A 15,764-nucleotide genomic window follows, 5' to 3' on the forward strand; every position below is an offset into this window, starting at 1 on the left:
AAAACCACCCACTGGAAAAAGCTACAGGCCTGCCAAAATACTGCGCTAAGAACCGCCACGGGCTGTCTTCTTATGTCCCAAGAACACCATCTACATAATGAGGCGAAAATACTCCCCATCAGGGAGAGAAATGAGATGCTAACCAAACAGTTTCTGTTGAATACCCAGAAACCTGGGCATCCCAACAGACATCTGATTGATGGTCCAACACCGCCTAGGGACTTAAGGAGTCATCTCCGTAAGCATTTTGAGGAAATACGGCACCTGAGAACTCAGCCGTACGAAGCCAAAAAACACAAGCAGGTCCTTGTTGAACTCCACAAACAGGCTTCGAACCTTTATGCCGGGAATTGCCCGGTGAATCCAGTAATTAGGGAACAGTACCCAAAACTTGCGGAAGAGGAACGCATACTCCCCAGGGAAACGCGAGTCACTCTGGCTCAACTTCGTTCTGGATACTGTAACAGGTTAAACTCTTACATATCCAGAATCAACCCCGACATACAAAATGTATGCCTCGCTTGCAATGTGTCCCCACATGACACCACCCATCTCTTTAATTGTAATGTGGAACCAACGCCTCTAACACTCCTTTCATCATGGTCCACCCCTGTCGAAACAGCATGTTTCCTTGGACTCATAATTCCATCATGCTTGGACTCCCGTTAGAGGATATTGATGACAATTTATGATCGGTCGCAGCTATTAGGTGGGGCGAAACATTGCTACAACAACAACAACAACGAGTTCAAAATTGCTTCGTTCTGCGCATCTACGTCACACTTGACTGCTTGGGCGAATGAAAGAAAGAGACAAAAAACAAGAGCTAAAGGAAAATGACTTGGCCCCGGAGCGATCTGAACCCGGGAGTGGGATCCATAGTATTTTTACGCAGAAAACCTTTCTGCATTGGCGGCCTTTGGCCACACTAAAAACAAATTACCCTAGGTGGGTCGAACATCGGTTTGGAGACCAAATCTATATCCTCGCAAAACACTTTTACCGATAGTTTTTCTTGTGGGTACACAAAATAATCAAAATTACAACAACCACATAAATATCTCCGAAAAGAAATAAAATTTCCAATTACCGCTTTCGGATTCGTGATCCTGGGTCCAAAGCGCGTCTTTTGGCACCTCTCCAGATATTTTTTTACGAGTTTTGGCAGTTGTGAGCAAAACTAAAGAATTACCGGAAAATTATTAAAAACAAGCGAGCAAATTTGTGTTTCGATAGGTTTTTTTAACATTTGGCCGTTTTTTCTTTATTTTTTCTGACAAATGAAAATTTCGTGCATAAAAACACAACTAAAATCAACTTCCTTGAGAAAAAAGTGAACCATCAGAGACCGAAATCATTTTCCCGTCTTATTTGCATTGTTTATTGTTATAGATGTTAATAAAAAATACGATTTAAAACAAAAACAAAAACATGTCAAACTCACTAATTTTGAGGGGAATAGTGGGCTTGTTTTCTCATGGTAGAAATTGTTTTTGTATTTTGAAGTTCCGACAAAGTTTCGTCAGTTTTTCTTGTTTGGAATCCAAGACAAAATTAAAAAAATGTCATTTTTTTCGCCATTGGGCAAAGTTGGTTATATTATTATATTATTTACGAAAAATTAAAAAAATAACTGTCTTAAATATTTGTTTGTGTGAAAATCGGAATATGGCATAATTTTTCACAAAACAATGCATGTGGCAGCATTGTGGTGTCAATTTGACATTTGTACGAAAAACGCATTGTAATTCTTTCTGGTATACTGCAAAAATCGTCTGCCACCAAGTTAAGCTTTTTAATTACTACAATTAGTAAGGTGAAGTTATAAATCATAGTATCGAAAATGGTTGCTACAAAGAAGGAAGAAAAGTCGCCCACCGAGGTAAAGAAAGACCAAACCAAAGAGTCACCGGAAAAGGCAGCGGCTAAAGATGCAAAGGATGAAGGTAAAGAGCAAGAGTTGTCTGATGAAGATCAGCAACTACAAGATGAACTGGAAATGTTGGTAAATCGTCTTCAAGAGCCTGATAAGGCATTATACTTACCAGCACTTGAAATGTTGGCAAAGTTGATACGTGCCTCAACTACCTCTATGACTTCTGTGCCAAAACCTTTGAAGTTCATGCGTCCTCATTATGATACCATGAAGACTTTGTATAAGCAAATGCCCGATCAACAAACGCGCCAACTATGTGCCGATATTATATCGGTGCTCTCCATGACAATGGGTACTGGCAAGGATTGCTTGGCATATCGTTTTCTTTGTGATCGTTCGCAAAAAATTGGTGAATGGGGACATGAATATGTGCGTCATTTGTCTGGTGAAATAGCAGCACATTATCTCGATACATCGGGAGAATTTCAAGCACAACTCATTGAATTGGTCAAACAGATTATACCTTATAATATGGAACATAATGCCGAAGCAGATGCTTGCGATCTATTGATTGAGATTGATCATTTACATTTGTTGCACGAATATGTAGATGAATCAGCATATCCACGTGTATGTTTGTACTTACAATCCTGCTACCCCTATGTACCAGAACCCGATAATACTATTATTTTAGAAACGGCTTTACAATTGGCACGGAAATTTAATCAGCATACACAAGCTTTGCGTTTAGCGCTTATGTTAAATGATATGGATAAGATAACAGAAATATTCAAAGAGCCAAAAGAGTCTGCTATGCAAAAACAATTGGCTTTCATGTTAGCACGCCAGCAAGTATGTCTGGAATTAGATGAGTCTATGCCGGATTTTGATGATCTAATGGAGATTATGTCAAACGCAAATTTGAATAAACATTTCTTGAATTTGGCACGTGAATTGGATATTATGGAAGCCAAAACACCAGAGGATATATACAAATCACATTTGGATAATGCGCGAACTCGTTTTGCATCTATACAAGTATGTTTTTTTTTTTCACGTTTTAGGACTATATCAGTCAGTGACTGAGGGGAAAAGTGCATTACTCAGAATTTACATATATAAAAAACGTAATATTCCAGGAAGCAGTTAAAAAAAAATTAAGATGTATATTGCAACAAGTTTCCGTGTTACAACACCGAAAGCGGCTTATTTCTAATCTTTTACTTTTTTTTAATTTGCTGAAGAACGCTGTGTCTTAAGAATAATTTCGAAAGTGATATAAAATCTTTATTGAACTTTAACACTATGCAAATACTGGGGTGGAGATTTACTGTGAAAAACGCGGTTTCGGAAAATCTGTTAATTAGGGCTTTTAAAATTTAAATTAATTAAGCTAACAATATTCATGTTTCGAGAAAAATCACAAAAATTTAGAAGAAACCGAAAAAATTCCGATTGAAAAATTCTACGATAATCACTCTAGCTATCCCATCGAAGAATCGGTTTTCCTGGGCCTGGAATATAGGATGTTCCTTTGCCGAATCCTGATTTTCTTGTGGCAGTGCTTCTTCCCATCCAATAGGTGCAATCACTCAGAAAATTAATCGCGATATTTTGATAAATGGCTCATCAGATAGCTGATAAAGGGTATTTTAGCACCAATTTCAGAGAAAGCGTATGCTCTTCCCCTCAGCATTCAATGTAAGATTTTTAAAATTTATAACACTATTTTCTTCTTTCTTAAGGTTGATTCGGCAAAACAAAATTTGGCCGCTAGCTTCGTTAATGGCTTTGTAAATGCAGGTTTTGGTGTGGACAAATTACTCTCAGAAGATGGCAATAAATGGTTGTATAAGAATAAAGAGCATGGTATGCTATCAGCTACAGCTTCACTTGGGCTCATTCTATTGTGGGACGTTGATGGTGGTTTAACTATGATAGATAAATATCTATATTCTACCGACGATTATATAAAGTCCGGCGCTTTACTTGCTTGTGGTATAGTAAATTGTGGCATACGGAATGAGGTTGATCCTGCACATGCTTTACTTTCCGATTATATTGATAATCAAAATACATCGATGCGTATCGGTGCCATACTTGGTCTAGGTATTGCTTATGCTGGGTCCAATCGCACAATTGTTATAGACACATTAAAAACTGTATTTGCTACAAATGGTAAAAATGTGGCCAATGTAGAAGTCATGGGCATAACAGCTTTATCATTGGGTTTAATATCTGTTGGTTCGTGTAATGCAGAAATAACCGAAATTTTATTACAAACTATAATGGGTCTGTCAAAGTCTGATCTAAAGGACACTTACACGCGTTTCTTGTGGTTAGGATTGGGCCTATTGTATTTAGGACGACAAAAGTCCACTGAAGCTGTTTTGTTAACTTTGGAAGTATTGGATGAACCATATCGTTCAATGGCTACAACCATGGTAGATATATGCGCATATGCGGGCACAGGTAATGTCTTAAAAATACAACAATTATTGCATATCTGCTCCGACCACTACGAATCATCGAATGGTGACGGTGCTGACGAAAAGGGCAAAAAGGATAAGAACAAAGAAAAGGTAATTTAACTCGGTGACAATTATTTGTTAATGTATGATGCTCATTTGCAAAAATTACTCTTATGCAGGATAAGGGGGCAGAGAAAGAAAAAGAGAAAGAGAAAGAAAAGGAAAAAGAGAAAGATCTTTCTGCCACACAAGCTATTGCTGTTTTGGGCATTGCTTTAATAGCAATGGGTGAAGATATTGGTGCTGAAATGGCTTTTCGTTCATTTGGTAACTTATTACGCTATTGTGAACCCTGTATACGTCGTGCAGTGCCACTTGCCCTGGGCTTAATATCCGCATCAAATCCAAAACTAAATATACTCGATACTTTAAGTAAATTCTCTCATGATAGCGATGCTGAAGTAGCGCATAATGCCATCTTTGCTATGGGTTTAATTGGTGCCGGTACTAATAATGCACGTCTAGCATCTATGCTACGTCAATTGGCACAATATCATTCAAAGGATCCAAGTAATTTATTTATGGTACGCATTGCACAAAGTTTAACACATTTAGGTAAAGGCACACTGACGCTCAGTCCATATCATAGCGATCGTCAATTAATGAATCCTATGGCTGTAGCTGGTCTAATGGCAACATTGGTTTCTTTATTGGATGTCAAAACATTAATATTGGGACGTTCACATTATTTGTTGTATAGTTTAGTGCCAGCCATGCAGGCGCGTATGTTAATTACATTCGATGAAGAGTTAAATCAGCTACAAGTACCGGTGCGAGTTGGTGTCGCTATTGATGTGGTCGGCCAGGCAGGTAAACCGAAAACTATAACTGGTTTTCAAACTCATACAACACCTGTATTGCTTGCAATGGGTGAACGCGCTGAATTGGCTACTGATGAGTATATTTCTCTAACACCTGTTATGGAAGGTTTTGTTATATTAAAGAAAAATCCTAATTTTGTCAAGTAACTATATTATAATGTAAAGCAAATGTTTTTGTGAGACTACATTTTACATTAATAGTACTACACGCATACTTTCGCTAATAAATTTTTCTTAAAATTACCCATCCAGCATTTTTTGAAAATTTTGATCAAAAAACATTTAAATATCATACCCCAAGATGATTAAAAACGTTCAAATTTAAAAGCATTTTCTGTTCGAAAATTAACGTATCGTCGGAAGAAAAATGTACCATAAATGTGATTATTTTTGAATAATCATTTATGATTTTTATTTCGAAACGCTTTTTATTCATATTTGATATCATTGTAAAATTGAGCTTTAATAGTTTTAGAGTAATATTTGACTGCTTTTGACAGTCATTTTCTGATCATATTCGTGAATATATTTCAATCGTTTTGGTTGAAATTTTTGAATCATTTTTGAATGCCATTATAATGCATTTATTCTTCATATCTCATTCAAAATAGGATAGTACATAATAATCTTAATTCATCAGGGGAAGAAAGAATGCGAAAGTGAGCTATTCGAACCACAGCTAACTCGCAAACAAACTTGACCGATATACACCTGCGACTACAACATCCAACATCAGCATTATCGTCTGCATCTTAAAATACGGATACGATACGCGATATTGAAGCCGTATCCAGGTATGTCAAGATAGTTTCACTTACCTGGGGTTCAAATAGCTCACAACCTATGTATTGTCCAATCCTTATGTATTTTCTGGGAAGCTGAAGGGGAGAAATGGTTGGGGAATTCTTCGTTCACGAGCAACATTACATTATTTTTGTCTTGAAAAATATCTTTTGCATAAATAATAAAATTTTTATATATTTTTTCTTAGCTTCATGATTGAAAAAATATGTGTATGTTAAAAAAAATAAGATTTTTAATGAAAAGTAAAATTTCAACAAGTATAAAATTCATTATTCAGCCATCAAATATATTCATAAAATATTCAGAAAGCTGAATGAAAACAGATTATAAATTTTTGATCACCTAAAGTAAACACATTTGATTCAAATATGATTTCAAAATGTGATTGAAAAACTATATTCAGTTTTTGATCATCAAAGGTAAGTATATTTGATTATTTTTTTGTTGGTTTTTATGAAATATTAAAATTTAGTCATTAAAGGACTTCAAAAATGATTCCAAAAAGTGATCGAAAAATGCTTTTCAGTTTTTCATCATCCAAAGTATTCATATTGGTTTATTTCTTTTGTTCAATTGTATGATAACTCATTATTTAGTCAGAAAGATTAATCAAACTGTATTGATATGTAGGGAAATTCAAAATTGAATTAGCTAAATGCTGAGTGGGTACGAACCCAGCCAGCATTTTTTGAAAATTTTGATCAAAAAATATTTAAATATCATACCCCAAGATGTTTAAAAACGTTCAAATTTAAAAGCATTTTCTGTTCGAAAATTAACGTATCGTCGGGAGAAAAATGTACCATAAATGTGATTATTCTTGAATAATCATTTATGATTCCTATTTCGAAACGCTTTTTACTCATATTTGATATCATTGTTAAATTGAGCTTTGATAGTTTTAGAGTAATATTTGACTGCTTTCACAGTAATTTTCTGATCATATTCATGAATATATTTCAATCGTTTTGCTTGAGATTTTTGAATGCCATTATAATGCATTTATTCTTCATATCTCATTCAAAATAGGATACTACATAATAATCTTATTTCATTAGGGGAAGAAATCATGCGAAAGTGAGCTATTCGAACCACAGCTAACTCGCAAACAAACTTGACCGATATACACCTGCGACTACAACATCCAACATTAGCATTATCCTCTGCATCTTAAAATACGAATACGATACGGGATGTTGAAGCCGTATCCAGGTATGTCATGATAGTTCACTTACCTGGGGTTGAAATAGCTCACAACATATGTATTGTCCAATCATTATGTATTTTCTGGGAAGCTGAAGGGGAGAAATAGTTGGGGAAATCTTCGTTCACGAGCAGCATTACATTATTTTTGTCTTGAAGAATATCTTTTGCATAAATAATAAATTTTGTACATATATTTTCTTAGCTTCATGATTGAAAAAATATGCGTATGTGAAAAAAAATAAGATTTTTAATGAAAAGTAAAAATTCAACAAGTACAAAGTTCATTATTCAGTCAACAAATATATTCATAAAAAATTCAGAAAGCTGAATGAAAAATGATTATAAATTTTTGATCACCTAAAGTTAACACATTTGATTCAAATATGTTTGAAATGTGATTGAAAAACTATACTCAGTTTTTGATCATCAAAGGTAAGCATATTTGATTATTCTTTTTGTAGGTTTTTATGATATATTAAAATTTAGTCATTAAAGGACTTCAGAAATGATTCCAAAAAGTGATCGAAAAATGCTTTTTAGTTTTTCATCTTCAAAAGTATTCATATTTGATTATTTCTTTTGTTCAATTGTGTGATAACTCATTATTTAGTCAGAAATAGTAATCAAATTGTATTGATATGTAGAGAAATTCAAAATTGAATCACCTAAATGCTGAGTGGGAAATATTTTATATTTATAAAATAGGGGAAAAATCTTTAAGTTCACATGAGAAAACAGCTCTAAAGCTTTATTTCTATTGATAATCGACTCGTAATTAATAATTTAAATAATAAGCCAAATAACCAACCATGAAATACGACTGTTCTAGAAGGCATGTTAGTGCAACGTCAAGACCTTAGGAGAAATGGGCGAACAAGGTAACCGTGAGTATAAATGTAGCGCAAGCGAGAATCAGGAATCAGTTTGATTTTAACATGCTTCAGTGAAGTACGCGATTATTGTAATTGTGAAGTACTACGCCCAAAGCAGTCTGAATAAAGAACGTTTTGTTATATTGAATATTTGAGTTATTTATTCGACAGTTTAGATATTAGAACGTTACCAGAAGCTGCGAAATAATCAGGAATTTCACAAAATTCGTTACAATATTTGACTCTTGATTGACTTTGTATATTATGTTATACTGCCACTCTGCATTTTCCCTTAGTGTTACCAGTTAGCCCAGCGAAGAAGCGACTGTCACAACTTGGTGGACGACAAAAACCGTGTAATTGGTTAAGCGTCAATTGAGTCAGACACTTCTGGCATTTACTTTTCTGAAAATAATATCACTGTGTTGATTCTTTTCAGCTCTCTCTTGAGTTTGTGTGTTCCTTTTACAAAATAGTTTCCACTGAGTAAAGTTAGAGGTCTCATAGCTAAAAGTAGATCAACTTCGCATAGCGCGGGGTGACCTAGTAAGAATTTAGGATTGAGTGTAAAATTTATTTCAGAAAAGAAAACGTCATTTGTATGACGGTAATTGGTGTGCTAAGTTTAACACTAAAGAAAATGCAACTGCAATTAATTTACAATAAACACCAACATCTTACATCAGAGACCTCGTTTTAAAATATTTTTCATCAATATATTGGCAAAATGCAACCAATTGTTTAAACTTCTGTACTGTATGTGCTAAAGCCATATTTGGTAAATTTGTTGTTAATATCGCAAAAAGGTGTCCAAAAGCGATAGCATCCAATTCGCATGGCTGATCGGAATAAAAGAATGGTGTTTGTGGTGATTCTTCCAGTTTAAATGTTAATGTTTCACAGCATTTCTCCACTTTTTCGATAACTTCATCAATTGTCATATCATTCCATTGATACACTTTCAGCATACGTAATGCATTGCGTCGTTTAGCATAGTTTTGCATTACATTTAATGGCCATGGAAATACGCAACCATTGCGTGGCGCTGTTACCTCCTCGTATACGCTTTTATTTACAAAACTGATATACAACTCAGCCATTGTGAATATGTTTTCAGCTAATGATACATATGTACGCATATCAGCTTTGATATCATCATCTAGCCATTGTCCAATAGCTGAACTTTTATGTTCAACAAATTTTACTATGGGTTCAAATTCAGCCACAATAAAAGCGTTAGCACGTAGAAATGGTAATTTTGTCATACGTCCACCTGGTGACATAAACTCAGCATTTGCATACGAACGCACCTCAAATGGTAGTTCGCACATTTTTAAATATGCCTTAACTGCTAAGCAACTCGCTTGTTCTGGCAAAAGTATTTGCTCTGCTTCATATGGCTGGTAGAGTATTGCATCCTCGGGCCATGGTTCGTCGCTCATGGTTTCGTCTGCTCTCATTTGGCTAAGGTACTGTGAAATCAGCATTTCTATTGTACTGTTTTTTGTTTTTAATACTTAATATTTTGAATTACTAATTGCCTGCAATTTCGCTTACACAACTGACAAAACCATAGTAAATTTTACCAAGTAGCGTAACTAACAGCTGATCGGTGAAAATTCGCACATTCACACGCACAGTTCTCGACTCAATTTCAAAAACAAACTTTAGATTATTTAACTCAATTTTTAAAGTGAGATAATCCTTACGAATTTATGTATATAGAATATATAAGGCGTTTTTGTTGTTATTAAAACAATGGTTTAATTATATTGAAGTTTTTAACATTGAAAAAACTCCGAACACCATTCCTTCATTATATGACATTCGACTGCCTAGTCCACTCTATTCGCAACATAACCTCTACTTAAGCTGCCAAACTATATAGTAAACAATGGACAAAACCCTAGATCAGCAATTTTATGCTACAACTCTCGTGCTGTCAAATCACAAAACAGCTGATTAGTGATGTAATATAGCTAGAGCTGTTGTTATAGTCTCGTGATTCTTTTATAGCTGAAATACAAGTGTGACTAGATATAGCGCGCTAGTCAGGGTCCATATTACGTTTTACGATCAGTGACTGAAAATCATTTTCATCAGTCTATATTTTTGTAATTGTCTACCTATTTTTAAAAATTATACGAGAATGAATCTAACGAGTACTACTTGTCGCTACTCCATATATGTTATTAATCCGATTCACCATTACAGATTTATTTTGATTTAAGAAATAAGTTTCGTTCACGGATCGTCAAACGTAAACTGTCACAGATCACAAAAAAACGCTTTATGCATGCATGAACTCCAAGGCGCACGAACATGGCCATTTTTCAGGATCCAAGAAATGCTCGAGAAATACTTGCGGGCTTAAATTTATGGTCGCAGTTCGCTTTCGGATGAAATTTTGTGAAAAAAATGAATAATAAAAAAAGGAAAATACATATCAAATAAAAAACCACAAATTCGGCTTACAAGAAAATAAAAAAAAACTCTTGAGCGTTTTATTGTGATCTTGATACCCTTTTAAATAAAGCCCGCCACGTAAGATTTTTCATGCAGTTGACAGATGAGTAGATTACAAGTATTTTCATTGGGAGCGACCAACAGCGCCATCTGACATGCAAAAGCAAAGAGGATAGATATAATAAGAGCCGTCACTCGTTATTTTTTAGGCATTTACTCGATGTAAACTGTGAGGTAGTCGCTACTTATTTTTTATGAGGTAGATTTTTGAATTGCCTCCCATTTATCCATGCGGTGTTGACACTTTATGCAACCGTGATTTTTGGAAAGAGAATTGAATAATTAATTAAATACAGTCGGAAAACTAAACACAAATATTCTATGAAAATATATAGAAGACATTTGTAAACATCTCGCCCAAAAAAAAGTAGCGACTACCTCACAGTTTCCTCGAGTAAATACCTAAAAAATAAAGAGTGGCGGCTCCTATAGTATCTATCCTCTTTAGCATAGTGGGCATGTTTATTACAGTGATTCGAGAATCTTTTTATGTTAAAAACGAAATGTTCGCCCTTGAATTATAAAGGCCGCGGCACAATCACATTTTTCATAAAGATGCGTTTAACACAAGCTTATGCATTCCAGTAACATCGCCACAATCAACCAAGATGTTGCATTTATAAATATGAAGGAACTTCAGACTTGGCAATTGAAGTTTAATTCGCCTTGCTCATTCACATACAAAATTTCGCGAAGCACTGTTATAAACATTCTTCCTATACAACAAAAATACTTGCTAACATATTTTGTGTCGTATTCAGTTGTTATATTGCAGTTCATAATTGCGAAAAATGCTTGAAAAGTTACCAACGAATGGGAAAAATAATTTCATTTGCATAGTGTGCCAGCACCCGTAGCCAAAGCGAATGTCAAATTCTTCTTCTTATACTTTGCTTGATACAAAATTTGCGTTTTGGCTGCTTTTCCATATCAGATGGCGCCAGTGTTGCTCATTCTACCGTTCTTCATAAAAATATGTGCAATCTACTCATAATGCGTAAGATTGAGTAAAAAGCATCTATATGAAAAAGTGCTTATGTGTCGGGGCTTTACCGCATCATGAGAAAATTATTTATGATGTGGCCATAAGAAACAAACGAACAGCTGTTCATTAATAAACATTACGTTATTCATGGCGTAAACCATAGTGTACAAGTACAAGTGTGTTGACTTATCTGTCAAGCATTCTGACAGGCACTCGCTGGATTCGGAATGACAGCGAATTCAAAATGGATACCATTACAGAATGCTCCGAATGATTGAAAAATTGAAAAAGTCCATACGATTGGTAGTCAAAAATGTTGTCGTTGAGACCAAAAATGCGACTCTAGACCTGAGATTTCCATCAGGTGAGCGAGGCTGTTTGTAGTTTTGACGTTTATCGCTTAGTGAACACACTTGGTATAGGTACACTATGGCGTAAACTTTTGTTTATTATACAAAAAAAATCTTTGCTAATAAAATTATGAATCGTTTCGAATATATGGAAGCGCGCTTACACGATGATGAAACATTTGTAAGTCGTGATCGAAATGTAAAAATTTACGATGGAGATCAAAAAGTAAGTAGATGATCCAATAAACACAAATCACTTACATGGCTAATTATTTCCAAAAATTTAGACAGAATATGAAGAAGGTGAAGTGGTGCTTACCACACATCGTTTATTTTGGGGCCGTCCTGGTGAAATTGCCCGTGCTGCCATAACACTCTGCCTTTGGCTACGCAATGTGATATCACTCAGTGAAGAAACAGCTAGTTCATATATATTTGGGCGTAAAACCCGTTACATATTACATCTACGTGACCCACCACCTGACAAAGCGCCTGGACCATTAGATTACAGTACACATAGTTATATTAAATTGTCCGGGAAGAATGGCTTGACATCCGAATTTGGCAACTCACTACGTCAAACAATAGAGGCGAGAATATGGGAAGTGATTATCATACCAAGACCACTTTCGCAGACGAGTGGTGCACTAAATGCTGCTACCAGTGGCAGTGATACGGCACAGTTGCGTTTAAAAATGCGCACTGGCATCGGTGGCATTGAACGTTCCATTGAAGCCAGAGCAAAAGAAACAGATGAAAATATTGCGTTGGCTTTTCAGGACTTGAATGTACTAATGTCAATGGCAAAAGATATGGTAGCAATAGCGAAAGTAATAAGTACAAAGATACGTGAACAAAAAGGCGAAATTTCTGGCGATGAAACAGTGCGTTTTAAGTCGTACTTACTAAGTTTGGGTATTGATGATCCAGTAACGCGTGATAATTTCACCAGTAACTCGGAGTATTTTTGCAGTTTGGCGCAACAAATATGTGAACAACTTTTAGATCCCATTGAGGTAGCTGGCGATATTATGCAAGTTTACAATATGTATACATTTATACGTTTTTTTTCAGGAGCAAGGGGGCATGATGTCTCTTGCTGATGTCTATTGTCGTATAAACCGTGCACGTTGCCTTGAATTACTTTCACCAGAAGACTTACTACATGCTTGCCAACAATTAAATGGACCAATAAAACTGCGCAAATTTCCCAGTGGTGCTATGGTTTTGCAATTAGAATCACAAGATGATGAACTTGTAGCAGTGGACACTTTGGAAAGGGTGAAAGCGGCCACATGCCTAGCCGTGGAAGAATTAGCCAAACAGTTAAATATTTCATTGTTATTAGCTAAAGAACGTTTTCTAGCTGCAGAACGTTTGGGAAAGGTATGTCGTGATGAATCGGTGGAAGGACTGCGCTTCTATCCGAATTTGCTGTTATATCGAGATAGTGAGAGTTGAACAATTAGAAATGTGTACATATAAAGAATATTAAACAAAATTAAAAGGCTTTTTACTACTATTTTAGTTAGTAAATATCTACATGTAACCTTTTTTTCTAGAGTAGGTACAGAAGCAACTCCTGATTTTTGCGCTAATGGACTTACCGTGGGACCCCATAAGGATTATTCCTCCCTACTCGGGCCATTTAAAACTTATTCAGCTCCCTACGTTACGGAGTCGTAGGGAGATGTCAAGTGTGTTATTTTTAGTAAAACTTATTAGAGGGATGGTAAATAGCCCATTACTGCTTGGTGAAATTTTCTTTAATATTCCCTTAAGACCATCTAGACATTTTCAACCGCTTCATATAAGCACATGCAGGTCGAATTTTGAAATGCATGAACCTCTTCGTTGTATGTGTACTGATTTCAATAAGCACTGCAAAATCATTGATACGTGTGACTCACTCCACGCAATAAAAAAATATCTACTTACTACCTTAAATACGCAATGATTTGGGTGGGTGGCTTGGAATCACGTCCTTTCCAACCTCCCACTCTAATCACCAGCTCCAGTAATTTTGCGCCGGTGGATTGGAATCACGACCTTTCCAACCTCCCACACATCGCAGTCCTACTTATTGTGTGTTGAATATATATCAGCTGCTCGAAATCACGTCCCTTCCGACAGCACTAATAATCAATTCCCGTTGGTCGGCATCACAGTCCATCCCGACAACTGATTTAATAATATAATACATAATTTATAATACGAATTTCACTTTGTATACTCCTGTAATTTATCTGTAATCCGTAACTATATTTAGCTCGATTAATCTTTAAATTTGTAGACTAATAAATAAAATAAAATAATTAAATAATGCAAAACACAAGTCAGAAATATTCGTTCAAGAATATTAGAACAAAATATCACGTCATATGGATATCACATTAAAAATATTACCTCACGAAAACCAAATACATGAAAGTACGATCCCGTTCATATGTTATAATCAGATAGCCATGTTTTTACGTGACAAGTTGTATGATAAATCTACCATCGACCAGACATTTACTATGAGCCAAATTCCGAAAAAACAGCGGAAAAAAATTGACACACATCACCTCTTCGTCGATTTTAAAGCCGCTTTGTCTGAATTTAGTTTCCAACTAGCTTTAGAACTTAACCGCTCCGGAACAATATTCTATTAAAGCGTGCAATTTGATATCATCGGTCTGAGTTGCTGCGTCGTAAGTTCTGCTTACTCAAAAACTGGAAAATTATGCGGAAAAGATGCGTTTGATTGTGAATGCCGACCATAGCGGAATGAAACATTGCGCCATGATGCCGACAAAACGAAGAACCTGCTGTCTTCAAGCAAAAAATCAGCGCATTTGCGCCTTCGCAACCACGCCATAGCTACCATTATAGCATTAACGACCGCTTCAATACGGCTTTATTAACAGACTATCTGATATGCGCCCTTCTTAGTAAAATTTTAAGTTACGACCTTTCTATTAGGACAATAACCATTCCAAATTTCAACGTGATATCTCGACTTTCTTTTGATTTACGGCTTGCGAAACATAAATTTTCTTCTTTTCGATATAGGAGGTGCGACGCCAATTTTTAAAATTTTCGTTAAAAGGTTAATCCAGGTGTCAAATTTGATCACTTCTATCGGTCTGTGGTAATGAATTATCGCATTTTTACATTTTTCGAAGTTTCGATATCGATTTTAAAGTGGGTGTGGTCGGCAAACGATTTTGTTCACTTTCACAAGGTGTATATATAATAACGAGCACAACGTACATGCCAAGTTTCAACATATCTTCAACGGCTTTTGATTTAACGAAATTGCTATTAACGGCTTAACTCTGAACGTTACCGGTAAATTTGTAACCGGAGTATTATGTCACCGAAAATCGTTACCAGTACTTTTAGCAGTACGCGATTCTTGCCTAGGTGGTAACGCTGTCATCACGAAAAAACTCACCAGTGTCTTTGGGGAAATTTAAAATAGAATACATACATATATAAGTGTGTAAACAAACACTAAAAGCGGCCAAATGGAGATGAACAGTTAAGTAAATTCTGTGAATATTTTTGAAAGTTCTCAGCAAATTAATAAATGCATATAATTATAGGAATTATGCACGCACTACACAAGCTCAGCTGCGATGGTATATCACATTTTGTAAGGACCACCCTGTCGGAAAATCAGCAAAAAAAAATGTTTTTTTACGTGTATGTACGTTTACGCTTAAACTGTATATGGACTGCTAAGCGTCAAACTTTAAATACACCTCTGAAATTGCTGCGCATTGAATTAGTATTACTAAATTTTAAT

General features: G+C 35.5%; 3 protein-coding genes across 3 annotated transcripts; 2 read left to right on the forward strand and 1 right to left on the reverse strand.

Annotated features, from left to right (window-relative positions):
- Positions 1 to 1,742: 1,742 nt before the first annotated feature.
- On the forward strand, positions 1,743 to 5,471 carry Rpn1 (regulatory particle non-ATPase 1). The gene is made up of 3 exons (XM_067789739.1): positions 1,743 to 2,914; positions 3,622 to 4,458; positions 4,527 to 5,471. The coding sequence occupies exons 1-3, from the start codon at positions 1,844 to 1,846 to the stop codon at positions 5,373 to 5,375; spliced, it is 2,757 nt and encodes a 918-aa protein (XP_067645840.1). The 5' UTR covers positions 1,743 to 1,843; the 3' UTR covers positions 5,376 to 5,471.
- Positions 5,472 to 8,034: 2,563 nt separating this feature from the next.
- LOC137253208 (metaxin-2) lies at positions 8,035 to 9,705 on the reverse strand. The gene has a single exon (XM_067789741.1). It carries the CDS (start codon positions 9,595 to 9,597, stop codon positions 8,788 to 8,790), a length of 810 nt encoding a protein of 269 aa, XP_067645842.1. The 5' UTR covers positions 9,598 to 9,705; the 3' UTR covers positions 8,035 to 8,787.
- Positions 9,706 to 11,749: 2,044 nt separating this feature from the next.
- On the forward strand, positions 11,750 to 13,513 carry Vps36 (vacuolar protein sorting 36). The gene is made up of 4 exons (XM_067756763.1): positions 11,750 to 11,768; positions 12,051 to 12,197; positions 12,259 to 12,987; positions 13,046 to 13,513. Exons 2-4 carry the CDS (start codon positions 12,102 to 12,104, stop codon positions 13,430 to 13,432), a joined length of 1,212 nt encoding a protein of 403 aa, XP_067612864.1. The 5' UTR covers positions 11,750 to 11,768; positions 12,051 to 12,101; the 3' UTR covers positions 13,433 to 13,513.
- Positions 13,514 to 15,764: the final 2,251 nt, after the last annotated feature.

This window comes from Eurosta solidaginis, chromosome 5 (assembly GCF_040869045.1).
Source record: "Eurosta solidaginis isolate ZX-2024a chromosome 5, ASM4086904v1, whole genome shotgun sequence".
NCBI classification, from domain to species: domain Eukaryota; kingdom Metazoa; phylum Arthropoda; class Insecta; order Diptera; family Tephritidae; genus Eurosta; species Eurosta solidaginis.

Coding starts and splice junctions, on each gene's coding strand:
- LOC137253208 (XM_067789741.1), bottom strand. CDS start 9,597: ATGCTGATTTCACAGTACCTTAGCCAAATGAGAGCAGACGAAACCATG.
- Vps36 (XM_067756763.1), top strand. CDS start 12,102: ATGAATCGTTTCGAATATATGGAAGCGCGCTTACACGATGATGAAACA. Junction 12,198..12,258: donor TTTACGATGGAGATCAAAAA/GTAAGTAGATGA, acceptor CCAAAAATTTAG/ACAGAATATGAAGAAGGTGA. Junction 12,988..13,045: donor AACTTTTAGATCCCATTGAG/GTAGCTGGCGAT, acceptor GTTTTTTTTCAG/GAGCAAGGGGGCATGATGTC.
- Rpn1 (XM_067789739.1), top strand. CDS start 1,844: ATGGTTGCTACAAAGAAGGAAGAAAAGTCGCCCACCGAGGTAAAGAAA. Junction 2,915..3,621: donor CTCGTTTTGCATCTATACAA/GTATGTTTTTTT, acceptor TTCTTTCTTAAG/GTTGATTCGGCAAAACAAAA. Junction 4,459..4,526: donor AGGATAAGAACAAAGAAAAG/GTAATTTAACTC, acceptor ACTCTTATGCAG/GATAAGGGGGCAGAGAAAGA.